General features: G+C 40.3%; 3 protein-coding genes across 4 annotated transcripts in view; 1 reads left to right on the top strand and 2 right to left on the bottom strand.

The window, feature by feature from the left end:
* Positions 1 to 1,283: 1,283 nt before the first annotated feature.
* LOC137645891 (larval cuticle protein F1-like) overlaps positions 1,284 to 12,584 on the bottom strand; it is a 44,964-nt gene continuing 33,663 nt past the window's right edge. Inside the window, exons 1-2 of one of the 2 annotated variants that reach the window (XM_068378919.1) lie at positions 3,149 to 3,278; positions 1,284 to 2,204 (exon numbers count right to left, since the gene is read on the bottom strand). In XM_068378919.1, the coding sequence (XP_068235020.1) occupies positions 1,611 to 2,204; positions 3,149 to 3,160 (606 nt within the window). In that variant the 5' untranslated portion in view covers positions 3,161 to 3,278 and the 3' untranslated portion in view covers positions 1,284 to 1,610. Of the gene's footprint in view, positions 2,205 to 3,148; positions 3,279 to 12,584 lie in introns of those variants that run through there. The other variant, XM_068378920.1, reaches the window with a different exon arrangement.
* Positions 5,547 to 7,650, top strand: LOC137644971 (uncharacterized). The gene is made up of 2 exons (XM_068377841.1): positions 5,547 to 5,652; positions 6,797 to 7,650. The coding sequence occupies exons 1-2, from the start codon at positions 5,641 to 5,643 to the stop codon at positions 7,382 to 7,384; spliced, it is 600 nt and encodes a 199-aa protein (XP_068233942.1). The 5' UTR covers positions 5,547 to 5,640; the 3' UTR covers positions 7,385 to 7,650.
* The window catches only part of LOC137645892 (larval cuticle protein F1-like), a 2,244-nt gene continuing 1,242 nt past the window's right edge, over positions 11,583 to 12,584 (bottom strand). Inside the window, exon 2 of the mRNA XM_068378921.1 lies at positions 11,583 to 12,506. Coding sequence (XP_068235022.1) covers positions 11,919 to 12,506 — 588 coding nt within the window. The 3' untranslated portion in view covers positions 11,583 to 11,918. The remainder of the gene's footprint in view (positions 12,507 to 12,584) is intronic.

Genomic DNA, 12,584 nt, shown 5'->3' with positions numbered 1-12,584 from the left:
CCTTACACCTGTAAAAACCCAAACAGGAATAAATAGAAAATAAGGGAATTAACCCTGTAACATTATTCTCTATAAGGGTGGGGCTTTAGTTTGAGTACTACATTTACATATGTATGTACTTGAAGCACTGTTTCAAGGGAACCGTTGTGGGGTACATAATATGTATGTAACTTTCTCACTCTCATAAGGTCCAGTGCTTCACATGGGCCAGTGTGCGAGTACATAAGAGGGAGAGGATGGGTGTGATGCCCTATGTAGAGGTTTATATCCCCATATCTCCAAGAAACACTTTGGTTCGATCAGTCAGACTTGTAACTAGCAGTAGGCCTTTTGCCACTAGTTAGGCAAGTCAGAATTGATAACCAATTTTAGTTGATTGGTCCATAGTTAGCACACCACACAAGTCCCTTTTATCGAATCTAATTGACAGACAGACATCAACACAAATACAACACAGGCAGAACAACTAATGTAGATCAGTTGAGCTACTCATTGGTACTTCAATGGGTTCTTATTTTTGTGTTACACTGCTAGATGTATATAAATAATTACTTATTCCCATAAACCTAATACATGTCAGGAATAGCAGACCATTGGTTATAAAGAAAGAGTATGAAACAAATTAATTTTTAAATCAAAATAAACTTCTGATTACCTGTATAACTAGTGGAAAACGCACCCTACTAACCCATTACATGAAAATTCATATTCGAAGGAGCTAGCCTTTACAGACATATATAGAATGACTGGGTAAACAGGAAAGGGCAGGAGGGAGCCCCGACTTCACTGGGGTGTGGAAGGTACTCGTGATTTAACAATAGAAAAAAAACAGACAGTGCTCAAAGCCAGCAAGGAACATCGGCACATCACGCAAAAGTGTTCACTTTATATAATTTATGCACAAATTAATACTGTAATTAATTTTTTAATTCATCTATTAAACACAAATTTTACTAAAAAAATAATTTTAATAATTGAATTTACATCTGTGAGCAGCTTTTACAGAGTGAACGGCACCAATAGTTATACGGGAAGAGTACGAAACAAAAACAATTTCAATTAACTTTTTCACTATTTTGAATAGAGCCTGCTATAAAAAAAATCAAGTATTTCATAAATATTAAAAACAGATTATTTTAGCCTTCTGTAAGCGTTATAAACTTTGTAAATGTTATTTGAAGAAAAATCCACCACTGAATTGTGCCTTCTGGAAGCGTCGTAAACACAGGCATATCTTTCGAAACATTCATAAAAGATTAGGAATAAACTCAATATTTTAAAAGTGAAAATTATTCATTTATTGAATCTTATCTTTATAAATATTTCAGTTTCCAATTAAAGAAATATCAGGTATTTGTAAATGATGTTCTATTTACAAACTTATTTACATGACAAAAATCTCACATATGAGACATGGCAAAGCTGGCAAGAGAGACGGGGTCCCAACCCTGCTGAGAGAACCAATCCTTCTGCTTGCTTAAAAGATCTTGGTTTTGAATCGAACGCAACCAAAAGATAATTAAAAAAGGATACGATCTCTCTAGCAAAGGCGTGACCTCCATTCCTCCTCTCCAAGCATCTTCCTATTTCCTTTACTCTGTCCTTTACTCTTAGGCCACGACACGGACGAAGGGATTGTGCAGACCGAAGCCATAGCCATAGGCACCGAGGCCAAGGGCGTTGTAGGCCAGAGGGGAACCAATTAGGTGACTTCCTCCGACGACAGCGTTCTTAAGCAGGGGGGCTCCGACTCCTACGGTGTAAGCACCACCAGCAACAATGGGGGCGCCTGCAACGACAGGGGCGTGGAGGCCGAATGCGCCATAGGGAAGAGTGTTGGTGTAGAAGGGAGAGAGGCGTCCGTCGAGGCCAGAGAGGTATCCGCTGTAGGTGGAAAGGGCACCGTCCAGGTCGTTGTCAGGGGCAGCCTCGGCACGGGCAGCAGCAGCATCGAACTCAGCCTGGAACTTGGCCTTGGCTGCAGCCACTTCGTCGGTGTCAGCAATGGGTTCAGGAGCACCTTCAGGCACCACTACTGCAGGCACTTCGTCAGCAGCGGCTGCTGCTGCTGCTGCTGCAGCGTCATAAAGGGCTCGGAATTCTGCTTTGGCTTGCGCCACTTCCTCGGTGTCGGACACCGGCTCGGGAGCCGCGTCCATAGGAAGGGCGGCGGCGAAGGACACGCCCAACAAAGCGAGAATTGCCTAAAGGAAAGACAGAATAATACACTTAATCGCTTATTTCGTTTCTCTGTAAAGCAGGGAAGATATGTCATGTCTTCCATATATACAGTATTTTCAGAATATTTGTTGTGAAATTCCTGATTTAAAGTATAATTTACCATTTTTCCTAAAATAGGAAAATTAACAAAAAATGGAAGAAATAAATCTATGCATCCTGCTTGAAGCATTAATCAGTAATAAAGCCAAAAGCCTTAAATAAGTCCATTGTTGTAAATAAAAAAGAACCATTTCCCTCGTCCAATGAACAGGATAATGAAAGTCTGCAAGAAACCACTAACAAATTAGAAGTAGCAATGAAGGTTTTTAGGATCTTGAAAAGAAGAACAGAAAGGAGGAATGGTGCCTATGAAAGGGGGAGTTGTGGAGCCAACTTTCTATAATAAAAGTGATTCTTAGAAGCAAGTAAATGAAAGAAAAGTCTCAACACTTAACATGAAGTGGTTTTGGGCAGGGTTGAATGAAATAAGGGGGATCCAAGTGTTCTTGGGTGGCTTGGTCATTTGGAGAGAATGGAAGAGGATTTGTGGTTGAAATGATATTATAAATTTATAAGTTTCATGGGGGAGGAAGTGAAGAGATCTCAGGAAGAGCCATGGTGCCCGAAAAGTCAGATAATGAGTTCAAATGAGAGGCGAGTGGTGTAGTGGGTTTAGAATGGTGGTCAATTTGGTGCTGTGTCGGGAAGAGAATCTATTAACAGTGCATGATTTCTATCAACATGAAACTCATTTTTGCTCAATGATTACTTATAATATATATATATATATATATATATATATATATATATATATATATATATATATATATATATATATATATATATATATATGAGAGAGAGAGAGAGAGAGAGAGAGAGAGAGAGAGAGAGAGAGAGAGAGAGAGAGAGAGAGAGATTATTTACTCACGATGAACTTCATGTCTGCACTTGAAAGGGTTCTGTGAGCTATTGTGCCGATATAAATTAGTTCTGTAGTTTATATAGTTCCGAGTCTCCCAAGGCATGACCACGACTTAGACTGAACAGACGTCTTTCCTGTTCATTGAAAAATGGGATAAGAACACACATTGACCTTGGTTCCTCGAAACACAAAGGGTTTCCATTGTAAGATTGTATCATTGCTCATCAAACTCGTCAAACCATATTGTTAGATTTTCATCTAATTATATAATTTCCAAAATGGAAATTGGTCTATTTTATAATCCTGGATTTTCGAAGCGGTTGACCTCGTCTCAGATGGGCGTGGTTGAAGAGGTGCTTCTCCATCTTGCTTTCTTGGGGGTCAGGGCGAAGGAAGAGGAAGGTGGGACCCAGGGAGGATGGCCAGTGGAGGTTAGTGGCTAAAATTAGAGGGGTTGATGCTCCAGAAAATCTGTAGCCTTTCTTTCAATATGACGTAAAAGGAAACAAACAGATATATAAAAATATTCAGAAACTTAATAGAATCCTAAAAGAACAAAATATTTTTTACTTACTATAACCTAAATTGTCACTATTTCCAAGCTTGATCAATCCATTTAAAATGAAACCCATTCCTCTTGTTGTAATTTGTGTGAAAAGATCAATAATTTTATTTTTGATCAATGAATTTAGTCTTTCCGAATTCATAGTGCTTCTTGGAAAAGTAATTGTTTTCAGTGTTGAAAAGCAGCGCTCTGCCTCTGATATAGTTATGGAAATTGTAAAGGGAACCAAAAAAAAAAATGTAAAAGAGCCGAAAACAAGGAATAAAATATAGCTGGAAGTAGGATAATAATCTAAGGCTACACTTTTGAATATGGTAGGCTGTTTTTAGCAAAAAAAACAACACGCCAAGGTTGGCACTGCGGAAGCGACAGTGCTCTCTTCCCCCCTCTCGGTCTAAATGCGCATGCACACAATAGCCAAACACCACGCAGTAGTAACTGTGAAGTGGACAGTTCTATACATAGATCTTAACATTATCATAAACTGAGGGATGGCTCCTGACATTAAACTTCATGATTATATTTTGTTCAAGTATAAAGAAATAATAAAAAAAAATCATACTGAATGTTATCGATGATATATAAAAATAGGAGGTGCTGCAATACCACAGTGCCAATACACGAACCGCCCCTGGGTGGAAAGATGGGGAGGTTTGGGGAGGATCCTTTCCTCAAAGTCCCATTATTCCTAAGGTTGTTATTTTATGCAATCGATATATTTACAGTTATGATATTATAGCACAGCACTAGGGTGGGGAGGTCATTCAGCGTCTGGGTGAAACTGGGACAAAACCGAGCAGATGCACTTTGAAGTCAAAGTAAAAAAGTAATTGGACAAAAACAAGGAAGAAAAGAAACAAGAATGGGAGTAAAAGAAAAGTCTAAGAAGGAGGGTGTCTCTAGGGGCCCAAGGGACGCTGCAAAGATCCTGTAGCGATGCCCACAGTGAACCGCGTGAGGGGTAATTGCGGCGCTAACCCCCTACGGTAGCATTTTTAACTGTCAAGTTTTATTTCCATGCATTTAATTTAATAACATTTTATAAAATCTGCTATAACAACAAATTATTATTGTTCCCTATTATGCTATACAATATGGAATGATAAAACGCTCATTACTTGTTTGCAACTTAATTGGTCCAATGTTTATAGATCATTCCCTGCGATGATCTGATGACACAATTCCGCTTCTATAAATTTTCCCTTAAGTGCTCCGATGACATGATTACCGCATCATCCAATAATTAGTACCCAGAAAAATTCACTAAGAATAGCTGTGTCATCCAATAATTAACACTCTAGCAGTAGAATCTAAACGGGTAGTTGGTGCCTTGGTCAACATACGTCCTAGATTCAACCCCTTTTTAACCCTCTTTTACTTCTATTCCCGTTTCCTTTCTTCCTTCTTGTCCAACTTCTTTTCACTTTGACCTCATAGTGCAACTGCTCGGTTTTACTCCAGTTGCATCCAGACGCTGAATGGGCTCCCCGTCCCAGTGGCCTATAACACACCTTAGAAATAACAGGACTTTGAGCAGAGGATCTCGCCCCCTCCCCTCCCTCCCTCCCCCAAGAAAGCAAGATGAAGAAGCACCTCTTCGACCACGCCCATCTGAGCCGAGGTAAACCGCTTCGAAAAGCCAGCAGTCGAAAATAGATCAATTTCCATTTTGGAAACCATATAATTGGAAGAAAATCAAACTCGTGATTTGCCGTGATTGGTGAGCAATGGTACAATCTTACTATCTAAACCATTTTTTGTTTCAAGGAAACCAAAATCGACTTGTGTCCTTCTTATCCCTTTTGTCAATGAATAGAAAAGACGTCTTTTTCAGTCTAAGGCGTGGTCATGCCATGGGAGGGTCGGGACTATATAAACTACAGAACTAATTTGTATCGGCACAATAGCTCACAGAACCCTCCCAAGTGCAGACATGAAGTTCATCGTGAGTAAATAATCTTAAAGCACTCTCTCTCTCTCTCTCTCTCTCTCTCTCTCTCTCTCTCTCTCTCTCTCTCTCTCTCTCTCTCTCTCTCTCTCTCTCTCTCTCTCTCTCTCTCCTCATTAAACAAAAATTAGTTTCATGTGCAAAGAAATCATGCAGACTATTAATAGCATCTCTTCCCGACACAGCACCAACCTGATTACCATTCCCATTTTAAACCCACTGCACCACTCACCTCCCGTTTGAACTCATTACCTTCCTTCTAGGCACCATAGGTTTACCTCCCACTTTTTAGCCTTCCACGGTCTCTTCGCTTCCTCTCAAGAAACTTTTAAATTTATAAAATCTTAAAAAACCATCCTCTTTCATAATGTCATTTAAATGAGTCAGTCACCCCAGAACACTTGGATCCCCCTTCCTTGATTCAACCCTGCCCAAGAACACTTCATGTTAAGTGTTCGGACTTTTCATCTGAGAGTCAGTTTTATCAAAATGATTTCGCTCCATAACTCCTTCAGACGAACGTTTCTCTTTCATAGGCACCACTCTTCTCTTTTTCTTTTTTGTCAAGATTTTATACCCTTTAGTGCTTCTTATTTTCTTTAATTCGTCTCTCGCATATATCTATTATTACAGCTGAATGCTTTAAGTAAAATTTGGCATTTAGAGAAATTATATAGACATTTCTTCATTCTTTTTAGTAGAATTTTCATGTCTTAGCTAAAATGATTACTTTGACTTTAAATAAAGAAGTTCACAACAACCGTTCTTTAAGATCCAGCAACCTTCATTGCTACTTCTAGTTTGTTATTGACCTCTTGCATCCAATCATTATCCAGTTCATTGGCCAAGGGAAATTGTTTCTTTGTATTTCAAGTTACAGACGTTTCTTAGGCTTTTGGGTTTATTACTGTTGAATGTCTCAAGTGAAATTTGGTGTTTAAAGGATATTGTAGAGACGTATTTCTTAATTTTTTGTAGAATTTTCCTATTTTAGCTAAAGTGATAAAATTAATGATCCTTAATAAGGAAGTAAAAAACGAATGTTCTTGAAACATGTATGGAAAATAAGACATCTTTCCTGCTTTGTAAACAAACGAAATAAACAAATAAATGTATACCACTGTGTCTTTCCTTCCGTCAGGCAATTTTCGCTTTGTTGGGCGTGTCCTTCGCCGCCGCCCTTCCTATGGATGCAGCTCCCGAGCCAGTGTCCGACACCGAGGAAGTGGCCCAAGCCAAAGCAGAATTCCAAGCCCTTTACGACGCTGCAGCAGCAGCAGCCGCCGCTGACGAAGTGCCTGCAGTAGTGGTGCCTGAAGGTGCTCCTGAACCCGTTGCTGACACTGACGAAGTGGCTGCTGCCAAGGCCAAGTTCCAGGCTGAGTTCGACGCTGCTGCTGCCCGTGCCGAGGCTGCCCCTGACAACGACCTGGACGGTGCCCTTTCCACCTACAGTGGATACCTCTCTGGCCTCGACGGACGCCTCTCTCCCTTCTACACCAACACTCTTCCCTACGGCGCATTCGGCCTCCACGCTCCTGTCGTTGCAGGCGCCCCCATTGTTGCTGGTAGTCCTTACACCTTAGGAGTCGGAGCCCCCCTGCTCAAGAACGCTGTCGTCGGAGGAAGTCACCTGATTGGTTCCCCTCTGGCCTACAACGCCCTTGGCCTCGGTGCCTATGGCTATGGCTTCGGTCTGCACCATCCCTTCGTCCGTGTCGTGGCCTAAGAGTAAAGGACAGAGCAAAGGAAATAGGAAGATACCTGGAGAGGAGGAATGGAGGTCACGCCTTTGCTAGGGAGAGCGTATCCTTTTTAAATCTTCTTTGGGATGCGTTCGATTCAAAACCAAAATCTTTTAAGCAAACTAAAGGATGCGTTCTCTCAGCAGGGTTAGGACACTGTCTCTCTTGCCAGCTTCGCCGTGCCTTGTATGTGAGATTTTTGTCATGTAAATAAGTTTGTAAATCCCTGACATTTCTTTAATTGTAAACTGAAATATTTATCAAAAAGATTCAATAAATCAATAATTTCCACTTCTATAATACTGAGTTTACTCGAGTACCAATTGTGGATGAGATCATGATAAGGGGAAGATGGTTTGGGCATGCTCTTCACACTCCCCAAGAGAGATTAGTTCACCAAACGTTTAACTGGGCTCCACAAGGCACTAGAGGAATTGGAAGACCCAGGCCTACATGGCTTAGGACTATAAAGGGCGAAGTAAATGATGAATGGAGAAGTACTGAAATAAAAGCTCAAGACAGAGACGACTGGCGAAATCTAACCGGGGCCCTTTGCGTCAATAGGCGTAGGAGGAGATGATGATGATGATGATAAATATTGAGTTTACTTCATTTCCGAACTTTTATGAATTTTTTAAAGCTTTTCTTGACCTAAGAAAACAAAGACACTGTGTTTAATATTTATGAACACATTTACTTTTTTATCACATGTTCTATTCAAAATAGGGAAAAGTAACCTGAATTTTTTTTTTCCGCACTCTTTCTGTATAATTCATGGCACAGTTCACTCTATGAAAGCTGCTTAACCCAAAGTCAGATGGCAAATACAAACTTTAGCAACGTTGCGTGAGACTGCTGCAGGGGGCTGCCAAAGAGCCACAAAAATAATAATCCTGACTCTCAACTTATGCTTATCCCAAGTACAGCTGGACACAGGAATTCCTGGCACACCATACTTTGAAGAAGTGCACCCTATCACACACTCACTGTGTGGCAAGTAACTAATGTGTTAGAAAAGATGGCATTAGTGATCGGCGAGGCTACACACAGGAACTCTTCACTCAGTAATGGTGTGAAAGGGTACACGTCCTCAGAGCAAGGTGTTCCAGGAACTCGTGTGTCCAACTGTACATGCTACATCCTCAAAGAAGTAATTGTAACCTTTGTCTCAAGAGACTAAACCCTCAAGGAATTAGGACTACTCATTTGACTGAGGACATCAGTGCCAGGGTGTGCCATGCTTGGAGCTAACAAGTAAGGGTTAAGGTGCTTATAGTGAACTATGTTCTTGGGGACATCCTATAAGGATGCAACAGCCCTATCAACAAAGGTGACACACCTCTTCACATTCTTTTCACTCCCCTGCACCAAGACTTCATTTACCCTGCCCTTTTTCCTATTATCCATACTGGTCCCCTTCCTCCAATCTCATTACTTCATTCTCCTCCTTTCCCCTTTCTTTCCTCCCGATACAAATTTTTTCTCTCTCCCCAGAGTATATCCTGTTCCCTCTTCCCAGTCATCATAATCACTGTCAGTACAATGATGTCACCACTAAGATGAAAATACGAACTCCAATAAAGTTTTTTACTTCTTTTATTGCTATAATGTGTGTGTATATATATATATATATATATATATATATATATATATATATATATATATATATGTATGTATATATATATATATATATATATGTATATATATATATATATATATATATATATATACACACATATATATATATATATATATATATATATATATATATATATACATATATATATATATATATATATATATAATTAGTCCACTGCTGTCTATGATTGTCCAAAGACTCGATAACAACTACTGCTTCCTTGAATGGTAACTATAGTAATGATGATTAAATTAGTGTTGCTGTCACTGATGCCATTGTATATGACTGTGCAGACCAATCCTAAATCCACAGACTCTACCGCACATCTGGCAGATCCAGGTGGTGTTCAGAAGGACGACTTCCATATGATGATTTTGTCTTTGTTCCCTGTGTGGCTGTCTTGCTAGATTTCTTTTATCTTCTAGTCATTAGCCCCCACCCCCACTGCACAACGAACGCCACAGTGGTCTGTTGGAAGCATTTACTTAAAGATCTTCTGGATTAATGTTGCATATCTCAAGTATTGCCTTAGGTTATCTTTAGATCTTTTCTTTTGAGCACCCTAGTGTAGACGTACATTAGTGAGCTGTTCGTACAAGACAAGAAAACGGTGTTCTGGTATACATATATGCCCAGTCCATCTTGACTGTCTTTTTGCTAGTATGTCCTCTATGCTGATTGATTTGACACGTTGTAATATTTCAGTATGCGCGACTTTATATCTCATGTTATTCCAAGATCGTGTTATAAGCATCTAACAAGGGAGGCCTCCATAGGATTTATATGGCGACGGTAGACAGACCAGGATTCTTCACCATATAGTAGGGTGGAGGCATACAGCTGCATAGACTGAGGCTTTAGTATCTATCTTTAGGCTGTTACTGAATACTTTGGATCGGAGGCATCCAAAGGATGCTGATGCTTGGTTGATTCGGGATATAAATTCTTCATCTATGTTGTTTGATGGAGAGCACACTGTCAAGATAAGTGAAACTTTCGACTTGTTTGACCTTTTCTCCATTAATTTTGAATGTTAAAGGCTGTTCATTACCATTTCTCTGAGCAATCACTTATGTTTTAGCTATAATTATTTCAAGTCCCATTGCTTGACAGATGGAGGAGACACTTTCGAGAACGTGTGGGAGAGCCTCAGGTGTATGAGCTATGAGAACACAGTCGTTAGCATATTGTAGCTCTAGATGATGTGCTATTGTGGTTTTTGTTTCTGCCTAGGGACGTCCTAGGTTGAAAAGACTACCATCCAAGAGAAATTAAATTTTCACACCGTCATCAGGATGGTGAACTCGATTGCTGAGAAGAGCGACTACTGAGAGAAAGATGTTAAAAGATGAGAGGAGCCAAGACACATCCTTGTTTCACTCCAACTTTGACATTAAAGGCTTCAGATTTGCTGCTGCCAATTTTCACTTGAGCCTGCATATCATCATGCAGATCCTTCAGGATGTTGATAAATTTGGGTGGCACACCAAATTTGGAAAGAGCATTCCACAAAAGTTCACGGTTAACTATGTCGAAAGCTTTGGTCAAATCAATGAAAGCAATATATAAATTGCAGTTTTCCACATGATATTTTTCTTGTAGTTGAGACTGATGTCTCGCCAGGTAAAGGCTGAAATGCAGTTAGCACTTAGGTTCCAACTTCTTTTAAAGCCTCTGGTGGAATGGTTTATAGTGGCCTTACTTTTCACTTGAAAAGACTAGGGTTTGATCCCAGTATGAGGTACAAATTTATTTCTCTGAGCACGGTAATGTGTTAATTTTAATCCATATTGACTCACTAGGGGTAATTCAAATCAAAAGCTATTAATTTTGTCACCTGGTAGGTCGGTAAGTCGGGGAAAACTCGCTGGCATGAGACTGATGTCTAACAGGTAAACCCAGAAATGCAGTTAGCACTTAGGTCCGATTTCTTTTAGCAAATCTTGCGTAAGGGTGGTAACAGCCATGCCTTTCATTTGAAAAGACTAGGGTTCAATTCCAGTATGATGTAGAAATTTATTTCTAATTGAGCACAATATTGTGTTGATTTTCATCCATATTGATTCATTAGGGGTAATTCGAATTAAAAGCTATCAATTGTGTCACCTGGTTGGTCAGTAAGTCAGGGAAGACTCACTGGCATGAGACTGACGTCTCACAGGTAAACCCAGAAATGCTGTTAGCAATTGGGCTCCGACTTCTTTTACAGCCTCTTGTGGATGGCTGGTAGCAGCCTTGCCTTTCATTTGGAAAGACTAGGGTTCGATCCCAGTATGATGTACAAATATATATATATATACATATATATATATATATATATATATATATATATATATATATATATATATATATATATATATATATATATATATATATATACACACACACACACACTACAAGTTAATTCTTCCTTTGGTTGAATAGAATAGGTGATAAAAAAGTATTTTTTCCATAAATATTCAGGGTATATTATCTTTGTTTTCTTAGGTTAGAAAAGCCCTTTCATAAAATTCATAAAAATATTGGAAATAAAATAAACAATGTTATGGAAGTGAAAAGTATTGATTTATTGAAGATTTTTTTTTATAAATATTTCAGTTTCTAATTGAAGAAATATCAAGAATTTGTAAATAATGTTTTATTTACAAACTTATTTACATGACAAAAATCTCACATATGAGACATGGCGAAGCTGGCAAGAGAGATGGGGTCCCAACGCTACTAAGAGAACGCATCCCCCCTTTTACTTAAATGGTTTTGGTTTCGAAAAGAACGTATCCTAAAGATTTAATATGGATGCGCGCTCTTTCTAGCAAGTGTGTGACTTCCATCCCTCCTCTCCAGGGATCTTCCGATTTCCTTTGTTCTCTCCTTTACTCTTAGGCCACGACACGGACGAAGGGATTGTGCAGACCGAAGCCATAGCCATAGGCACCGAGGCCAAGGGCGTTATAGGCGAGAGGGGAACCAATTAGGTGACTTCCTCCAACGACAGCATTCTTAAGCAGGGGGGCTCCGACTCCTACGGTGTAAGCACCACCAGCAACAATGGGGGCGCCTGCAACGACAGGGGCGTGGAGGCCGAATGCACCGTAGGGAAGAGTGTTGGTGTAGAAGGGAGAAAGGCGTCCGTCGAGGCCAGAGAGGTATCCGCTGTAGGTGGAAAGGGCACCGTCCAGGTCGTTGTCAGGGGCGGCCTCGGCACGGGCAGCAGCAGCGTCGAACTCAGCCTGGAACTTGGCCTTGGCAGCAGCCACTTCGTCAGTATCAGCAACGGGTTCAGGAGCACCTTCAGGCACCACTACTGCAGGCACTTCGTCAGCGGCGGCTGCTGCTGCTGCAGCGTCGTAAAGGGTTCGGAATTCCGCTTTGGCTTGCGCCACTTCCTCGGTGTCGGACACCGGCTCGGGAGCCGCGTCCATAGGAAGGGCGGCGGCGAAGGACACGCCCAACAAAGCAAGAATTGCCTGACGGAAAGAAAAGGCGGTGAACTAGCAAGTTAAAAGAAAAACTCTATTCAATAGAAGTTGTATTAAGTTATAAAT

The sequence above is a fragment of the Palaemon carinicauda genome, chromosome 8 (assembly GCF_036898095.1).
Source record: "Palaemon carinicauda isolate YSFRI2023 chromosome 8, ASM3689809v2, whole genome shotgun sequence".
NCBI lineage: Eukaryota > Metazoa > Arthropoda > Malacostraca > Decapoda > Palaemonidae > Palaemon > Palaemon carinicauda.
The sequence above is the reverse complement of the archived record's forward strand: the minus strand, read 5'-3'. Positions and strand labels throughout refer to the sequence as shown.